Source organism: Panthera onca, chromosome D4 (assembly GCF_046562875.1).
Source record: "Panthera onca isolate mPanOnc1 chromosome D4, mPanOnc1 haplotype 2, whole genome shotgun sequence".
Classification (NCBI taxonomy): Eukaryota; Metazoa; Chordata; class Mammalia; order Carnivora; family Felidae; genus Panthera; species Panthera onca.
In genome coordinates, this window is record NC_138351.1 from 71450606 (window position 1) to 71469921 (window position 19316).

Below are 19316 nucleotides of genomic sequence, written 5' to 3' on the forward strand. Positions count from 1 at the left end.
GTGATTCACAATCACAATAGCACTAAAACCTTAGAGAAGTCCTCTGGTAAAGAAATCCATCTCATTTTATTTTTAAAGCTTTCTTTAACCTAGTGTTTACCAATGACTTTGTTAGCAGCAAATACTGTCTCACAAAGCAAAGCCAATAAGGCACACTTTTAGAAACAGCTTTGGAATCATCCCCCCCCCCTCCCCGCCCAAGTGAAGTTGCTTACCTTCAAGCACCTTTAAGAGCTTGTCAAGTCTAAAATTACTCTAGATGAGGGGCGCCTGGGTGGCGCAGTCGGTTAAGCGTCCGACTTCAGCCAGGTCACGATCTCGCGGTCTGTGAGTTCGAGCCCCGTGTCGGGCTCTGGGCTGATGGCTCAGAGCCTGGAGCCTGTTTCCGATTCTGTGTCTCCCTCTCTCTCTGTCCCTCCCCTGTTCATGCTCTGTCTCTCTCTGTCCCAAAAATAAATAAACATTGAAAAAAAAATAAAATTACTCTAGATGAGTATTTACCCAATGAATATGAAAACCTAGTTCAAAAAGATATATGCACCCCTATGTTTATTGCACCATTATTTACAATAGCCAAATCATGGAAGCAATCCAAGTGTCCATCGACAGATGAATGGATACAGAAGATGTGGCATGCATATATGGATATATGTATTGTATATAAAATATATATTATATATATACACAATGGAATATTACTCAGCCACAAAAAAGAATGAAATCTTGCCATTTGCACCAACATGGATGGATCTAGATGGTATAATGCTAAGTGAAATAAGTCTGAGAAAGACAAATACCATATGATCTCATTCATATGTGGAATTTAACAAAAAAATACAAATTAAAAAACAGACTTTTAAATATAGAGAAAAACTTGGGGCGCCTGGGTGGCTCAGTCGGTTAAGCGTCCAACTTCGGCTCAGGTCACGATTTCACGGTTCGTGGGTTTGAGCCCCACGTTGGGCTCTGTGCTGACAGCTCAGAGCCTGTAGCCTGCTTTGGATTCTGTGTCTCCCTCTCTCTCTCCACCCCTTACCCACTCATACTCTCTGTCTCTGTCTCTCTCAAAAATGAATAAACATTTTTTAAAAATTTAAGTATAGGGACCAAACTAATAGTTACCAGAAGGGAAGTGGGTGAGGGATGAGTGAAACAGGTGAAGGGGATTAAGAGCACACTTCTCATGATGAGCACTGAGTAGTATATGGAATTATTGAATCACTGTGTTGTATTCCTGGAACTAATATAACACTGTATGTTAACTACACTGGAATTTTTAAAAATAAATTTAAAACAATAGTAACTAACAAATAAATAAAGTTACTCTAGATGGAATAATTTGAACAAAATCCTGTTTACGAAGGAAACCTCCACTGAGAATCCCTGCCTAGTTTTACATCAAATGTCATAGAACTTGTATGCTCGCTGCTCTGTAAATATCAGGTACCAGCCTTTGGCCAAGACGGACACAGATGTGCCCTGAGGTCTGCATGACACTTTCTGTTAATGTTGTTTCACAGGGACAGTGACTGGTATCCTTCAAGAGAGCTATTTTGTAGAGTATGCAGTCCAGATGAGGAGCTAGACAGCAGGATATTTGTCATTGAAAACAGAGGCCCCTTTTAGCTATCATTAGCTCTATTCAGTCATTCACTGAATGGATAGACATACGAGAGCAAGCTTTGGCGGAGTAAGCCGGGATGGAACCTGGAGGTGCCTGGGAACCTGGGAGGAACCTGGGAAGTGCTGTGCGAGATGCGCACCAGTGAGCACCAAAGATAACCATCACTGTTCTGGAATTGTAATGGGGTATGTCCTCTGGGCCAAAGAATTTCAAGGGGCCTTACGGGGCCATGGACAAGGGTGACATAGACTTCCCAAGCCTGTGGCAGAGACCATTTTGTATCACGTTCATGTAATGATCCCAAGACCCAAACGATGGTATTGTCTGCAATGTCCACTACTGGGAGAAGAGTATTAGAAGTCTCTTCACCATCCTCATTGAGAAGACTCTTGGCTGCAAACTTGGGCCTTCTGAAGAAGATGTTGAGTATGGAGCAGATCCATTTCCCCCTATTTGGCAATCTGTGTGATTCCAGGGGTTCTGTGCATGGTTTGAACCATACTGGGGGAGGGAGGGTTGGAAATCACAGTGCCCAGCAGAGAAGCCCAGCAAAGCTGATTTCCCCTAAGACCAACTAAACTGATTCCAGAAGTCCAGAGGTTCCTACCTGTTACGCATGTGACCTCTAGTGGCCATAACCGGTAAAACTTGCTCCAAAGATGGGTGGGTTTGTGGGAATACTCACAGGAAAGTATCTTTTAATGTGCAATACTTGATTACTTTCTATATTAACCCTTTGCCCTCTTCACGATTCTCTTTCAGCATACATACCACCATATAAGTTAGCCATAATCAACACGATTTGGTTTCCAGACAAGACCCAATTCTGATCGTTACTTTAGCTAACGTAACTTGGGCTGGCATTGACATCTGAGTCTTTGTGGTCTAAACCACTCACAGATGTCATGGCATCGACCCTGACTACATCCCAGGGTTCTGTAAGGATCAAACGACATGAAGCCTATCTAAATAAATAAAATTCCATATAAATGTGCTTGCTATTACTGCAAAGCCATTGAGTCTGTGATTCTGTAGACCACGGTTGTTTTCTTTCATGGAGTTGGTGAAGACATTTAAGCTCTTCCGTCAAATCCTTTGTTGGGAATTTTGTCCCAACCCACAATCATGTAACAAGTGGCTGCTATGTAGATGTCATAATGTACTTACTGGTTCATTCAACAAACATGAGCTCCTACCTTATGCCAAATACCCCAGTGGGTACTGGGGTCCAGCAATGACCAGGAAAGACAAAGTCCTGTTCTAATGGAGTTTACACTGAGCTGAGTTAAAGGATTCATAATGGCTGAAATTGCCCCTATCCTTGGTTGAAATGTAGTTTAACTGAGAAGAGAAGCTGAAAGACCCAGGTATGATACAATCCGGTATGTGAAAAGGCTTTCACAGAAGCATAAACAAAGTGCCTTGAGGCAGGGATCCCCCTGTGGCCGTGTGAAAGAGTGAAGTTAGAGCAGTGAATATGGACTCTGCCTTCTGGAAGATTAATGCTGGAGGGGTGACTTCTGGGAAATTATTTGGAGACCCATGAGGTCACCTGGAAAATGATCAACCTGGCGATTTGGTGTCTGTTTCTGGTTCTGGAAGAGTTGCCAAAATTGTATGCAGAACATGCCCTTGAAATTGCTCGTTCTTACTTGGTAGACATATTGTTCTTTGAGATTCTAAATAAGAAGTAACCAGATTCACTGGATGCTCCCTGTTTTAAATATTAACTTTATACACTATAAATATTAATTTAGTCCTTATACCAACTGCATGAGGTAGGTACCTCTAGCATCATACTCATATGCTGGTAGAGACCCTGAGGTAGAGAAACAGTAAGTAACCTGCCCAAGGTTATTTGGCTGCAAACAGTGGTGGATTCACCCCCAAGCAGCTGGTTCCAGAGCTGCATGCTCACCACTGTGCTGTATCATTTCTCAAGACTTCATCTCAAAGTCCATGGGAACTTTTAGAGACACACACAAAACATTCAGGGTAATACTGCCTGAGGTCTAGGATTGTTTCATATTTCAGTATGAAAGAAAGGAAGGAGGGATGGATGGAGAAGCCATGGGGCTAATTATTTGGGGTGGCTGGGTGGCCTGGTCAGTAAGTATCCAACTCTTGATTTCAGCTCAGGCATGATCTCACAGTTCATGAGTTCAAGCTCCATGCTATCAGCACAGAGCCTGCTTGGGATTCTCTCTCTCCCTCTCTCTCACCCCCTCTCCCATTAAAAAAAAAAAATCTTGCTATGATTTAATATAGTTGATAGATCTCTGGGCATCATCATAGCATTGCCTGTTTCCATAATAACAAATATAATCCATTGCTAGTGAATTTGAGGATTTTGAAATATTTGTTGTCTTACTGTCAATATCAAAAGACTTTTTATTAATGATCTGGGTAATTTAGGTCAAGGTAATGAGTTTCACTAAGTTATTGATGCCGATGGAGTGCCCTGTGTATTGAAAACTACTTGGCACCTAATTTGCCAAACATCATGGCCATATGCCTTCTGTTTTAACCAATAAGGATCGATTTTCCTGCCAAAAGTATTTGATAGAATAGCAAAATGTCTGAGTGAGAAGGAACCTCAAAGACATCTTCCAAAATTCTCATTTTATAGCTGGGAAAGTTGAAGCTTGGAGAACTTACATGATCAGCCCAAGATAAGAGTGGGAACATTAAATGTCTGTGTACAGTGAACACATAGCTAGTTAATGGCAGTGCGAGAATTAAAACCTGGGTTTCTTGAACTCTAGGGGGTGGGGAGGGTGTCCAACTCCCATCAAGAGGAGCCGTGCCCAGAAAAGGTCTGTGGCAGCCCACGTGGAGAGTCTTCAAGCCCAAGTCTCCAGGCTTCACCTGTGACTGCAGCTCCGGCAGGCAGTTGCCAAGTTAGAAGTCTGGGGAGGAAGGTGAAGAAAGACGAGCCACCTTCTGCTTGGGAATGGAAGGGGTCAAATGGATCTTCATCCTCCCCTGGTGGTTTCCAAACTTTTAGATCCAAACTTTTAGGTTTTGTGTGTTTCCTCCACATCCCCTGTTCACACGCACCAGCTGTGTCTCCCACAAGGGGCATGGAAAAATCATGGCTGTTGCACCTGAAGATGCTTCTCAGTGGTGTAGTTGGGGCTCTGTGGCAGTGAAATCTCTCTGTGATGGGCCAGAAGCGAGGGCCAGCCATTTCCCAAGAGGGAAGGATGCAGACGGTCTTAATAAAAGTATCTGGAGTCACCACCACCACACCATCCCAGTTGACCTGATCTCCTTATCCTGAGAAGTCTTATAGGGCACTTCAAAAGGTAAAATCTCACCTTTCCCATGTCTGGTGCACACCTTTCTACAACACTGAACCTGCCTTTGTCGGTGGCATTCCTTCCTTAAGGTCTAGAGGTCTCAAACCACATGCTTTCCAGGACCCCAGCAGGTAAGGTAAAGAATGAAGTTGGCCAGGGGTACCTGGGTGGCTCAGTTGGTTAAGTGTCCAACTCTCAGTTTCGGCTCAGGTCATGATTTCACAGCTTCGTGGGTTCAAGCCCCATGTCGGGCTCTGCGCTGATAGTGTAGAGCCTGCTTGAGAATCTCTCTCTCTCTCTCTCTCTCTCTCTCTCTCTCTGTCTCTCTACCCCTCCCCTGCTCATGCTGTCTCTGTCTCTCTCAAAATAAATAAATACAACTTAAAAAATTTTTTTAAAAAAATGAAGCTGCCCAGTGTGAGACCGGGGTGACCTGGAAAGAACAAGCCTAGTTCTCACTCAAAGGTTTTACAGCGCTGTTTTGTCCATGCAGAAAGGCTCAGCAGGTCAGCTGCCCCATCGGCAGCTTCTGGTGCAGGGAAAGAACCTGGTGAGGTTCTTTTGCCTCATCTGGTACCATCGCCAGCACCCTGGGACCTCAGCACGGTGTCCCCTTGGAAGAGCCTGTTTTCCTCAACTGCAAAAAGTGGGTTTCTGAGGCTTGAAGGCACTGCCCTCTCTGACGGTCGGATTCAGGAATCCGTGATGGAGCACATGTCCCCATAACAACTGGAGCCAGTGTCTGACACGTATTTGCAAACTGCCTGTGGGCCTCCTTGGTCTGACTGACTTTTAGCACTGGTGTCCTCGAGACCTTTGTTGGATGGGCTTGTGACATTATCTTTATTAGCTTTCAGTCCCTGTGCTCAGGTGACCAGCACCGTTCCGGGACCACTCTGTCAGAGGTTGCTTTTTGCCAGTGTTCTCTTCTTTCTAGAAGCCGTCATGAGCAGACGAGCTTAGAAAGGGTGTTCTCTTCGTGTTGTTTCAGGGAAAATAGAGAAAGTCAAACCTCCTTCATCCCCCTCACCTGAAGGCCCCAGCTCGCAGCCTGACTTAGCCCCCGAAGAGGCTGCCGGATCCCAGCGGCCCAAGAATCTGATGCAGACCCTCATGGAAGACTATGAGACACACAAATCTAAAAGGCGTGAGAGAATGGATGATAGTAGTGTAAGTTTTTCCTCCTTTCCTCCTTCACTCGTCTGAGGGCGAGCGGCAGCGTGGCGTTCGGTGTTCCAGGTCAGGCGCGGGCGTGTGTGCACTGGTCTGGCCGGCATCCTGGTTCCAAAACCCGTTTCCAAATGTGTGGTTTAACGTGACTGGAGTCGGGTTTGGGTTTTTTGCCTTGTTTCTCAAAAAATGTTGATCACGCAAGGGGAACCGGAGCTGGAGCTCACGGGCACGCTGGTGGACGGGATGCTTGGTGCGTAGGGAAAACAAACAAACAAACACGTAAGGACAACACGGGGGGGGGGGGAAGGACACGAGCATCCTGAAATCATCCCCAGGCACCAGGGAGCTGATGGCTGCCATCGCTGGCCTGCCCCGTAGAGATTTTATCTGCCTGGAGAACGGGGGCTGTGCCCTTCCTCCCGTGTCTTCTCCCAGCGATCCCCATAAACGTTACACCGCGTTGGAAAGGCTGACTGTGTCTTGGGCTATTACCAAGCCTGTGCGTACAGTTTGGTAGGAAAGAGATATTTTAAACGATAGTTAGAAACCACAGGGCTACCCTGCTATCCTCAACCCTCAAGACGGTTGCACGTGACACTCACACGAACCCTGAAGGAAATCATCTGCTCCGTGGTTTCTTTTTCCAGTAAGAGATGTGAGGGCTGCTGCTCCCCACAGCCCCCCCCCCAGCCAGGAGCCCCGGGACCAGCCTCAGGGGCCCATGCCCCCCTCCTGGGAGTCTGGTGGCCTTAGTCTCTCCACATTCCCATCCCCACCCAGTTTCACTTAGGTCGTAAGTGGCTTGACTCAGTTGAATGCACTACCCAGTTTACCTGGACAGTCCTGGTTTGTGCCTGTGGTCCTGGTGTAATTTTTAACAGCATCCCCTTTCACCTTTAAAAGTGCCCCAGTTTGGATGATAAATGATTGGGTCACCCTAACCTCGAATGCTACAGGCTCGTAGCAGGATTTCCATGCTGACCTACTGCCTTTCATATCCTGGTTGACTAACTTAAAAGATTTCTGAAATTGAAGCCAGATACTGAATGATGCTTTTAAAATATTTAGCGGCAAAGAAAGCAGACACATGTAGAGCAGCCTGATGGCTCACTGCGTCCCCAGGCTCTCCCTTGGGTTTGTACCTAAGCTGCCTGGAATACTGATTCAGGTACTCTTGTTAGGCTGGAGCATTTGGGGGCCATTCCTCATTTGCACAGTGGGACGGAGCCTGGCCCTCCGTGGGTGCTGCAGACACTTTTGTTGCTTGGGCTCCTTCCCCAAGCCCATAGGGCTTCAGCCCATCAAATCACCTTGACCAGTCCTTCTTTGCAGCCCTACTTAAAATACGGAGTTTACCTTCAGGTATTTTCTGGAGCCTGTGCTTTTGACGCTTAGTGCTGTAAGTGGCTTCTTTTCTCCCAGTGAGTCCACACCATATGTCAGCAGCTCTGGCAGAAGTCAGCTGAGTGGACCCCTTGCATTCTGGCATGGAAGGGGAAGAACAAATGGAAACACTTTGCATGTGACCCATGCAAGTGTTTTCTGAGCACATTCTGCATATCTCTTGTGTGCGCCTTCTGTGTTGGAGGGCAGACATTAGAGGAAAATACTACCCAAAGAAGTAAAGAGCCGACTCCTGCTCATTCCACAGGCAGAGGCTGGCAGCCACCTTCATGCAAACTCAGGAGGCAACCAGATTGGCCTTCCCCTTTGCATTGAGGAAGCTACTTGGAATCAGCATTTTAATATACTGATTACCCTTCGCTTACGCAATAAAGTGGCAGCCTCCTGTCTCTATTTTTCTCAAGTAAATAAACATTTCAAATAAGGAAGAAAACCTACTAACTGATCAGGCTGTTAACATCCTCAGATCTTGAAGTCAAAGCCAAGTGTCTTGCACCATTCTTGATATTACAAGAGAACCAAGTCCATTGTTGTAGAAAATTCTTAGGAACAGAACAAAACCTATCCAATGCACTACATCCTCTTTTAAGAGACTGAAACTTCAAGAACATATTCAGATTGCTTCTAAAGCAAATAGATGATCATCAGCCAAACTTCATTTTAGAGCCACGTCTGACCTCACCTCTTAGCCCTTTTAATTCAGGGGACCTTTTCTACTGTATCTACTCAAGTCACTGGAGAATGTGTTGAAGTTTACCTGCAGGAATGAACAAACCATTTGTTTTCCTAGCCAATCTCTGGCCCCTTCTTTAATTGTCTCTTCTACTGGAAGGCTAATAACAGAGAGCAAATGGATTGCGTGATGTATGACTGTATAACTGGCTTCCCTGTCCCAGAAGCTGGTAGTTCTGTTTTCCTGGTTCCATTCACCCACATTATTCTGAGGGGGAAACATGGCTTCTTCGATTGTCCACCCTCCGGGAGCCTCACCCAGCTCACCTGAGTCCAGTGTCACCTGACACATCCATCTGCCAGGATTCCTTCCAGTAAGTCACTTGGCAACACTATGAGTCCCTCACACATGATCAGGACCAAACCATGTGTTTGCCCATAGGAGGCAGTGAGTTCTTTCTGGTTGGCATGAAAACAATTTGACTCACTTGCTAAGGAGAAGGAAGACCTAAAAACCAAATGGGGCAATCGTCATGTAAGTATAGTGATACGTTAGGCACAATGCTATTATTGAGCGTGAAGGACAGAAGAAAGAGAAGACAGAGAAGCCAAGGGAAGCCATGCCTGTAGTTTCATGAGTGGTTTTTGCCAACCCCCGAGAAAAACATCATGGCCATCAAAACAGATTCAGTCCCCCCACCCCGGGAGCAGCAGTGGTTGCTGGAGTCCTGTCCCCAGGTCATTGCCAGCTACAGTTTTCCCACTTTATAAAAAATCGTATGCAGGCCAGGAAGGAAACCTCTGGCTCGTGGACCCCCTGCCATGGGGATGGTGTGAGGGAAGGAAGCTGTAACATCCAGTAGCCTTTTTCATGTCCCTGAGCTGTCCCCCTCTTCTGCTGGAAACAAGGTGACGGTCAAAGAACGATAGAAGATGGGAAATTAAATCATGACTCCTGGAATATCTACCCACACGTCACTGCATCGGGAATATTAAGTCATCTGTGGATGTTCTGCTCATTTCGCAGTTGGTGAAAAAGTCGATAACAAAGGAACGGGAGAAAGCCCCTCTTCTTGAAAAATTCTCCCCGAATGGCCATCACTAACTCAGACCTTGAGCAGGTGCCCACCCGCCAGTGTCCTTGTTCTGTGTGACGTGGTCACTAATGAATGTCTCTGTGCTGAAGGCTTCAGCCAGCCCCACTGACAAATGGACCCCTCACCTAATTTGGGGGTAAGGAGGTTGCTACCCCACCCCTACCCCCTAACCCTGGCTGTTTACCAGCCTTTACAGGGCCTTTGTAAGAATGTTTAAAATGGCGCCATTTTTCATCTGCCAGGATGCACCTGCCATGCTGTGAGGGGAGTGGGGGCACTGAACTTCAACCCCGCCCCCCACCCCTCACCCCCTCCGCCTGGTGCTTTTGTGCAGTGTGCGCACTGCACATCCAGATGCAGCAGTCCTGTTCTTGCTGTGGGTTTCTCTTATCTGGAAATGTTTTCTTATATGGAAATGTGCCCTTATCTGGGCCCGATGCCATCTCTGGTCAGTCATGTAACACATGATGGACTGATGAATCATAGTTTCCTAGAGGGTTCCTTGATGCCTTGCAAAGGAAAGATATGTAGGCAAAACTGTTTTTCTGGCCAGCTCTTCTCCCAACCTGACCTGAGCTGAGCCTCAGAAAACCATGGGTTCCTGAGTCAGTGATGCTCTTGAACAGGTTGGTGGGTTTGCTTTCTCTTTCTCAATCAATGCTGGTCTGCATCCCAATCACAGTCTCCTGGGGCATTCAGCCCCAGCCCCAGTTCTAGCATAGGATCTACTCTTGGTCGGTTTTCTACTGTCTCTCTTGCACCAAAAATAGATACTGAGAAGTATTTCAGCCATCCCTGCCTGTCTTGAAATAAGAAAAGACCTCACTTATTCTCCTGGGGTAAGTCAAAGCTGGGGGCTAAGCAGTTACTGCTTTCCTGAGAATTCCTCGCACACGTCCCCCCCCAACCCAAGACACCCCATGGCCCACTCTCATTGAGTGGATGAGGGAAGCGCACTCAGGGCCCCACACCCCAGGCTCCACAGGAAGCCCAACTTACAGTCAACAGTGTTTCATGCTGCCCAGATTTCTCCTAGCTGCTCACGAAAGAGGAGGTACGAAAAGAGGAGGAAAGCTCCAAGCTCATCAGCCCCCAGTCATCAGCCCAATCAGTACAGACTTGTAATTTTCAAGCTCTTACACATTAGAAGCAGTTAGTGATCACAGACATATGATCCCACCTAGCCATCCTATGGTTGCCAACGCCAAAGCCCAGGAAATGCCTCCAGTGTCCTAAGCTGTGTAAATGTGAGGTCATCACCGCAATTCCAGCAGAGGCTGGCCAAAGCTTGTTCTTCTATGTGATCTCCCATAGCTGGCCCATTTTTTTTTCTCTGAGCTTTTCTTGTGGAGGCTTTTAGTCTCCTACAGGTACTAAAGGGTCACTTCAGTTGCTACAGGATCACCCCACTCTCAGGAACTTATCCAGACCCCCAGGATAGTGATGAGGGGGGCCGTGGGCCTTCCCCAGGCAGTGCCGTTCACAACTCACCTACAGAGATTCTGCCTCTACGAACCTTGGATCCAAATCAACTCCTGCCTGTGGTTAGTGTCTTTTTTGTGGGGGACAACGGGCTACAGGACCGCTGTGGGGCTCAAAGGAACTACAGGAAGAGAAAAGGCTATTTGGCTACGGATTCCAGCAAATCCAAAACGGTCATCAAAGACCTTGTTGGTGGGCAGCTGGTTGCATACTGGGGCGGGGAAGAATCTTGTTAATTCAAAGCACAGAAAACAGAAGCGACAAATCTTGAATTAACAAAGTATGGCTTATCTGATATTTTTATCAATGCATAACAGGGTATCTCCTCGCTCCAAAAGATACAGATTTTTCAATAAACTAATATCAGATGAAGCGAGTCTGGCGTGGGTGTATAATGGCCTCCCGGTGTCACTTCCCCGCTCGTCTGCCCCCAGCGTGGTGCCGATTCCCGGCTGGGGGGTGTTGTGTGAGCGTGTCTCTGCTGTGTACTAACCCTGCTCTTTTCCCTCTCTGCCAGTACACCTCTAAGTTACTGTCTTGCAAGGTGACTTCCGAGGTACTTTTCCACTTGTTTGTCTTGGTGTTCCTGCATGCCTGACCCAAGTGCATGCTCTTGTGGTTGGCCGTTTCCTGACATGTTAAAGGAGAAGGGCAAGAAGGCAGCTCGTCTCCATATTTCTTTCTTCCAGCCTTTGCAGAACTGGGGACTGCCTGGAAATGTTGGGGTGTATGCAACAGTGCTACCCGCTGCTGTGGTTTGCTGTGCTGTGTGGGGGGGGGCTGGAGAAGACCTCGCCCTGCTCACGGATCTGGAGGGTGTTTGCACTCGAGGGCACGGACGTTAGTTTCTCCAGGCACTGATAGCAAATATACTCGGGTCTGGTTAGAAAACAAGGCCGCTCAAGCGGACAGAGCTGTTGATTCTGACCAGTCCTTTGGTTGCCATAGCACAAATCCAGAGAGTTCGGCTCCGTAGCCTCAGGACAAGTTACTCCAACACCGAACCATCCCAGTGCCCACTTCCCTCCCTGCCCCGATCTTGAAACCTGTTTTTGTTTGTTTTAGAAGTTCCTGTCAGTATTGAATTTCCCCGAACCTCCTCCTTTCTGTACAGTTTCCTTTTACACAGATTTCACAAATACCTGTGCTGTGAAAAGTCACAGTGTTTCCTTTTCCTCTATTTTTAAATATTTTTCCTTTTTTTATGGGAAAACACTATGTTTTCCTATTTTTTTTTCTTTAGCATTTGACTATTTTTAAAAGAATTATTTTAAATCTACAGCACTGTGGGGAGACTCATTCACTCATTGGCTCGATTAACAATCTAGTGAGGACCTAGCAGGCACCAGCCACTTTTCTAGGTTCCAAAAACAGAACAGTCGACAAAACCAAGTCCCTGATGTCACGGAGTTGGCATTCAAGTGTTCCATTAAGAACAGATAGTAAAACGATAAAGTCCGCCTTTCCAGCTTTGACCACTCTTATCATTTCGTAGTATTTGCTTAATATTTTAAAAATAAACTAATATGGCAAATACCATTCAGGCCCTCTTGTTACTTCTCTCAGTCCCCACTTCTCTCTCTCCTGAGGGGTAACTTCTCTTGAGTTGGGGTTCATCATTTCTATGCATGTTTTTACATTTATATTTCATATGTTTCTATACATGAATAACATCCTATGGTTTTGCATGCCTTAAAACTTTCTAAAAATGACATACTGTAGCATCCTCCACTCCTTACTTTATTCTGTCTACACTGGTTTTTTTAATAGGTTTATTTATTTATTTTGAGAGAGAGAGTGAGAGAGAGAGACAGAGCATGAGTGGAGAGGGACAGAGAGAGAGAGAGAGAGAGAGAGAGAGAGAGAGAATCCTAAGCAGTCTCCATGCTGTCAGCACAGAGCCTGATGCGGGGCTCAGTCTCATGAACTGTGAGAATCATGACCTGAGCCAAAATCAAGAGTCAGATGCTTAGCTGACTGAGCGACCCAGGCGCCCCTGTCTACCTTGTTTTCAGATGTGTCCACGTTGTTACTTGGGGCTCTACTTCATTCATTATAACTGCTGTATAGGATCCCTTTGAATGACTGTAGCACTATTTATTCATCCTCCTATTTCCTATGGAAATGTTGGTTGGTTCTCTCTCTCTCTTGATTGGTTCACTTTTTTTCTTTTTCTTTTTTTTTTTTTTGCCATTACAAACAATGCTTCAGTGAATGTTGTTGTACATGTCGCTTTGCATAACCTACAGAAGAGTTTCTATCTATATGTCTAGGAGCAGAAGAACTAGTCATATAAGGACAACACATCCCCACACTCATTACATATTGCAAATTATTCTTCAGAATGGCTGTGCTAACTTATAGCACAATATATTTTTAAAACCTCCCTATTTTGCAAAATCTTTAGAACCAGAGATGGGAGCTGATGATGATCAGTAATTTTCTTTCATAAGATATAAAATGAATATTGAGAATATTATTCCCTGTACCCTCCTCAGTGACTAATTGTGCTTCTCATCTTGGCAATGGCAGTGGAAGAATTCGGCCCTAGGCCCCTATCCCCTCTGAGTTAGCACCATTAAGAATAACAAAAATCCAATCGAATATATTCAAGGAAGGTAAAACTGGTGCCAGTCTATCTTCAGCTGAAGAGAAATTTAGGAAGACAAAATGTTAACGTAAATAGGGTGATTGACATTACTTAACCCCTCTGCCTTTTGTTACATCCCCCCAAATACAATTGTCTCTGTTGATGTCTAGGCAAAGTTCAGCAATTTTCTGGAATCCCCGCAAGCACTAGAGAGGGAAAATTCATAGTAGAGGGTTGTTCAAAGACAACTGATTTTTTTCCCTCCCACCAGGTCTAAATCTGAATTTGCAAAATCAATGAAGCCTTAAATCAGGTTTTTCTATTATTATTTTTAAACTTTTTTTGTTTTCCCCTCTCCATTCCTACAGAGTATAATTGCTCTTTCTGTTGCTTCTTCCAACAAACTATTTTACTGTTTTTAAAATAATTATTTCAAGTCTGCAGAACTGTAGGGAGAGTCACTCACTCATTCACTCAGTTAACATCTACTGAGGACCTACTACGCGCATAGGCACTGAGCCGCGGGGCAGCGTGGTGGCCTAGGGCATCAGCTCCACACCCAGGATTCTGGGTGCCCATCTGAGCTTCTCCTCCACCTTAACACTGGTCAACTTAACCTCCCTTTGCTTCAGTTTCTTCCTATGTGAAGTGTGATTAACAATAGTAATAATAGTAATAGTGTGAATCCCGTAGGACAGTCAAGATCATAACAGTAAGTGGTGCACAAGGACATGTGATGTGTTACTAGAGCCCTGAGGCAAGTGCTTTTCTTTTTTCTGCCCAGAAAAGAAAGGAATGGGCTTTAGGAAATAAAGTTGATATGCAATAACTCAAGTGTCAGAGCTCTAGATTTGCTCTAGAGACACACACACACACACACACACACACACACACACACACACACTGCAGTACTGTACTCTGAATTAATTATGGAACAAGTGCTCATTTAGATGAGCTATGGCCTAACCCTAAAGGGCTTGGCCTTTGAACCTTCAAAAGGCCATCATAGAGTGGCCCCTGAGCCAGTCCTGGATCAGAAACCTTGTGCACCTGAAGACAATTTGACCCCAAGGTTGCTGGCTGTTTTTATCACGACCCGTTTATTTTCCTGTCTTTGCCATTATGAGAGGCTCTAGATGTCCTCAGAAATTCAGTATCGTGTTAAGCAGCGTACAAATTAGGGGAATGAATTAAGAAAAGAGCCTTCGTTATTGGCGTAAGTGAATTCTTTGGGCTGCAGCAAGCAGATATTCAAATCCAAGCTGTGCTGAATATTTCCATAATTATAAAGATTTCCCTGCCATAATGCTTTCTGGTGGCTAAGCTCCGTGAGGGCAGAGGCCATTCTATCCTCGACATAAAGCACTGCACCTGACACTTGGTAGGAAGCCAGTAAGTATCTGTAAGATGGATGGAGAGACAGATTGTAACACGGGTTCCTGAAGAACAAAGGAGACTGAATTTATTTAAGATGATTGAGAATTAAAATAGAGCATAAATAACAAGACAAGGGACCATTCTTTTCAGAGCCATGATTGATTTTTAGCTTTTCTGGAAGCTTTTCAGTTTGTATCTACAACCGGCCAAGTGAACAGATGAGCATCTTACACAATGTCGAGTTCCTTATAAAATGATAAAATTTTATAAAATTTAAATTATAAATTATAATTATAAATTATAAAAATTATAAAAATGCCTCATGTGTTGGAACACCACTTCATAGCTTACAAAGCCCCTTCGCATAATGACAGAACTAATGATTGTTTGAAAACTCTGCGCCAGGATCTACGCTAAGTGCTGTGCATACATTGCCCCATTTATTCCTCAGGCCAACTCTGAACTGTAGTTTTTATAATTCCCATTTCACACATCAGAGAACTGAGGCACAAGGTAAGTGACTTTTCTAAGGTCACTAGGGTTTAAATCTAGACTTGCTTGGACTCCAGGGTCAGCACTGCCTCCGGAGAAAGCCTGGGAAAGACGGCAGGTGCTGTTTCTATCTTGCAGATAAAGAGATGCCATGAACGACACCAACGTGTTCCAGACAGGACTGGAAAGAAAGGACTTCCAGTTCCAGTCCAGTGCTGTTTCTCAGTACCATGTTACCACGCACTGACCTTCTAGAAGAATCCTCTATTTACCTACCAGATTTGGAAGCATTATTTGCTCCTCCTACTGGTTTCTTATTCTTACATATGGGATAAGTGACCATGGTATGCTTACACAAGACACTTTGTGACATGGCTTATGTGCTTAACAACGACCATTCATTTAGGAGACATGGCTAGTGCATCCTACATGTTAAGTCCAGCTGTCCCTGCTGGGGGCACTGGGGACAGCTTCCCTGAGGAAAGCACACTGAAGCTCTGGGAAGTGCATCCATTTGTCAGATGTGCAAAGAAGCAGGTTGAGATGGACCCCCAGACCGTTACTCTACCCAAAATTTGCTTGTGCCTCGGTTCCCACCACTGCCTGTCACCTGCATCTCCTTGCTTCTCTAGACTTGCCAGCAACTCTGTCCCTTGCCAAAATGATTATTCTTAGAATAAGCAAAGCCTTCATTGCATTTTGGATCATCAACCAGTGTTGGCTCTGCTAGACTTTTCTTTAATATCAGAAACTGCATGTCCTAAGCGAATGCCACAGTAATTTAATTGGTTGGCGTGCATGGGCTCCCTTGTGGTGCAGTGCCATGAAACTGAGCCATTTCTCATATGTTGGCAACCCGAATGTCATCCATCTTGATCAGACTAAAGCTGAAGCAGCCTGGCTGAAGTTTTCCCTCGGGAGTCCACAGACTATTCTAGCGAACTGAAGGGAGGGAGGCCTTACCCTGATGGTGGTGAGCCTATCTGTCCTTGATGTTGTCACCTCGCATTTTATTTATTAGCATCTGTGGCCCTGACATTGCGTTGGCATGCTCGGATTGCTTTTTATTGGCCTGGGAAACTATTTTTCTTTCCACTTAGTTTCTCTTGGCAGTTTGGTTATACCAAAGCAGACTTTTATGATATAAATGTGATCATAGCTTATGTAAGTCCACAGAGCTTGAGAGATTGAATCCACACTGGTCCAGTTGTTTGGAATTATTTTCCAGTTTACTTGTTCACAAAGAGACTAAGACGGCCTATAGCTGTGCTGTCCAATACGGTAGTCACAGGGTCCCTGAGGATATTAAAATTAAAATTAATTAAACTTAAATAGTTTCTCAGCCACACTAGCCTTATTCCTTGTGCCCCATAGCCATGTAGCTTAGCGGCTACCATATTGATAACACTGATAGTAATGTCTGTCAGACAGCACTGATCGGATGACATGTAGAGATCTGTGTTACCAACACACTTAGTGCAGAGTCAAGTGTGGTTCAAAAAGAGGTGCAGAACATTTCAGGGTAATTAAATCTTTCTATATTGAAAACTATGGGTCAAATAGCAAATGAAATCTGGCTTGGAAATGAGTGCATATCCGGAACCAACCAGCCTGCTTTACTGACCATGTCTCTCCTACCTCCCAGCAGTATCAGACCGTCTTACATTCCCTTTGTTATATGCTATTGAGAAGGAAGGAGGAAAGACATGGAGAAGTTGATTTGTGTACATAGTGAACATCCATGAACTCTGGTTAATTTTCTTCCCTCTCTCTTCAGGTCCTTGAGGCCACACGGGTTAATCGAAGAAAGAGCGCACTGGCCTTGCGCTGGGAGGCAGGGATCTATGCCAACCAGGAGGAAGAGGACGATGAGTAACAAACTTCCTTCCACCCAGGAAGCTTCTTTGGTGCTTGGGTTACCAAGAAACCAAGCAATCAACACATCGAAGCATTTTAATGGAATATTTATTGAAGTGCAAACAAACTCCACAATCCTTATGTAGACCAGAAGCTGCAATGACCAACAATTAAAAATAAAGTAAAAAGAAGCCTACCCATCAAACTCTATAAACATCCAGGAGTCAAAAGACAAAGGATTTTTTGAGACTCAAAAGAATCACCTGGATTTGGACCAATCCACAATTGATCCAAAAGGACAAAGCAGTAACAAGCAAATCAACATGGTTGCTCCAGGCGGAATTGAGACCAGCCTCGCTGGGTGATGACAAACATTGGTGACAGGGCCATTTAGAGCTGCAGAGCCCACGCCGGTGCAATCTACAGGGTGTTGGAGACTCCCTGCACCGGTTCCCTACCGTCGCTCACAGCATCAGAGGTGTGGGAATAACTCCGTTTACTCCAGCAGCCGTAAAATGAAATGCAAGTTTCTCTATATCTGCCAGGAGAGGCAATTAGGATTCCATTTCTCTTACATCTAATTGTTTTTAATTGGGAGCAATTAATGATCGCAATATATAAAATCCACCTTCTTAAGACAATGTTTCTTCATGTTGCAAACACAATCTATTCTACATGAGGGGTTTGAGAAAGAGGGAGAAAGCCAAACCAAATGGATTATTTTAGCTTTAGGATCTCGTCTGCTTGTAGTATTGACTAATTTGCCGTTTATGAGAACACATTTTCACAATTATGTTTCTTCATATGAAAACTATATTTAGTGGGCAACAACTATTTTTATGATGGGATGGGGGGAGTATATCCATGTATAAAATCTGTACACATCCAACAGCTTGGCTCAAGATGGTGGGGGTATTTTTAGAGTGGCAATAATTGAAAAAAGGGCAAACTCTGCCTTCGAGAGGCAGATGACAGGAAATAAAAAGGTGTTTATAACTATATTTTATATTATAAAGTGGACCTTAGTAGGAAGAATGACAGATTATTTTGGATCAATCAGAAAGGAATCATTAAAGAAAGGACATGAAGGTAGACAGAGAAACAGGGAGGGAGAACGTGGGAAATTAAGGAAGTAACAGATATTATTTTTGCTGAGCAACCAGCGTTTTTCAGAATGATGAAGAGAAAAATATAGAATAGAAATCTAAGTGCAGGCCTGGAATCAGCTACAAATCCTAAAGATGGTGTGTGTGTGTGTGCGTGTTTGTGTGCACGCGTGTGCGCGTGCCCGTGCGTGCCCGTGCGTGCTCATGCACGTCCCTTTGTGTGTTTGGGTAAAGTGTGTGTGCAAGGATTAAAATTCCAGAATGCTCATGGGACAAGGGTGTACAGTTATTTCCTCCAAAGCTGTTTGCCAGCGTCAGGAGTGAGTGAGAATTTCTTTTTTATGAAAAGGGATATAGAGGCACCGACCTGATGCAGTATTTGTAATATTAAATTGACTTAACATGGTATTTGCATGAGTCACAATTGCAAAGTTTTGAGCAGTTTTGTAATTTGACATTTAGAGAAGTACCGTATTTATTCTCATGCTTTGTATTCATAGCTTAGTATACTGTAAAGGATGCCAGCTTTAGCTTACTGTCATTTAAAGCAATATGATATGGGTATTCAATAATTGGGTGCCCTGAATTTCTGGATGAGAAAAGTTTTTAATTCTGGCCATGAGAAAAAACACTGACCAGCCTTTCTTTTTTCTATTTGTTTTAAAACTATGGTTTTTAAAAGAGCAATAATGAAGCCAGACCTCACTAAAATTCCTTTTTGTTTTTATACTGTTATGTCACAAGCTCTAATATGTTATTCTGACAAATAACAACTCCACAACAGTGTGTACGTAGATGTTAGGCACATTACCTTTGCTTCTTTTAATAGTGTAGTGTTGACTTTAGGGGGAAAGTTTATTCACAGGCAAGCGGTAGGCATAAAGTAGAAATGCAACCATCTGATAACTTACAAGGATCCTTTAAAACTGCCAAAGGAACCTGCAATTTGAAGCCAAATTCTAGAGATCGGTGGCTGGCACCATCTTTATGTGGTGTATTCTCCTGAATATCGTGAAGGAATATTCAACAAAATGTGCTAGCCATTGGGGACACAAAACAAGATCCCTGCTGCAAGGAATTCATTTTCAAGTGGGGGAGGCTGGCATGGAGACAGACATTCCCAGGAAAATGAGGTTTGTG

The 19316-nt window shown here is 44.5% G+C and overlaps 1 protein-coding gene across 10 annotated transcripts in view; it reads left to right on the forward strand.

Moving 5' to 3' along the window:
* Positions 1–19014, forward strand: part of PALM2AKAP2 (PALM2 and AKAP2 fusion) — a 480648-nt gene extending 461634 nt beyond the window's left edge. For 7 of the 10 annotated variants that reach the window (XM_081790931.1, XM_060609059.3, XM_060609061.3 and 4 more), the window contains 3 exons: positions 5918–6096; positions 11272–11310; positions 16991–19014. In XM_081790931.1, coding sequence (XP_081647057.1) covers positions 5918–6096; positions 11272–11310; positions 16991–17089 — 317 coding nt within the window. In that variant the 3' untranslated portion in view covers positions 17090–19014. The remainder of the gene's footprint in view (positions 1–5917; positions 6097–11271; positions 11311–16990) is intronic. The other 3 variants (XM_060609055.3, XM_060609062.3, XM_060609058.3) reach the window with 2 other exon arrangements.
* Positions 19015–19316: the final 302 nt, after the last annotated feature.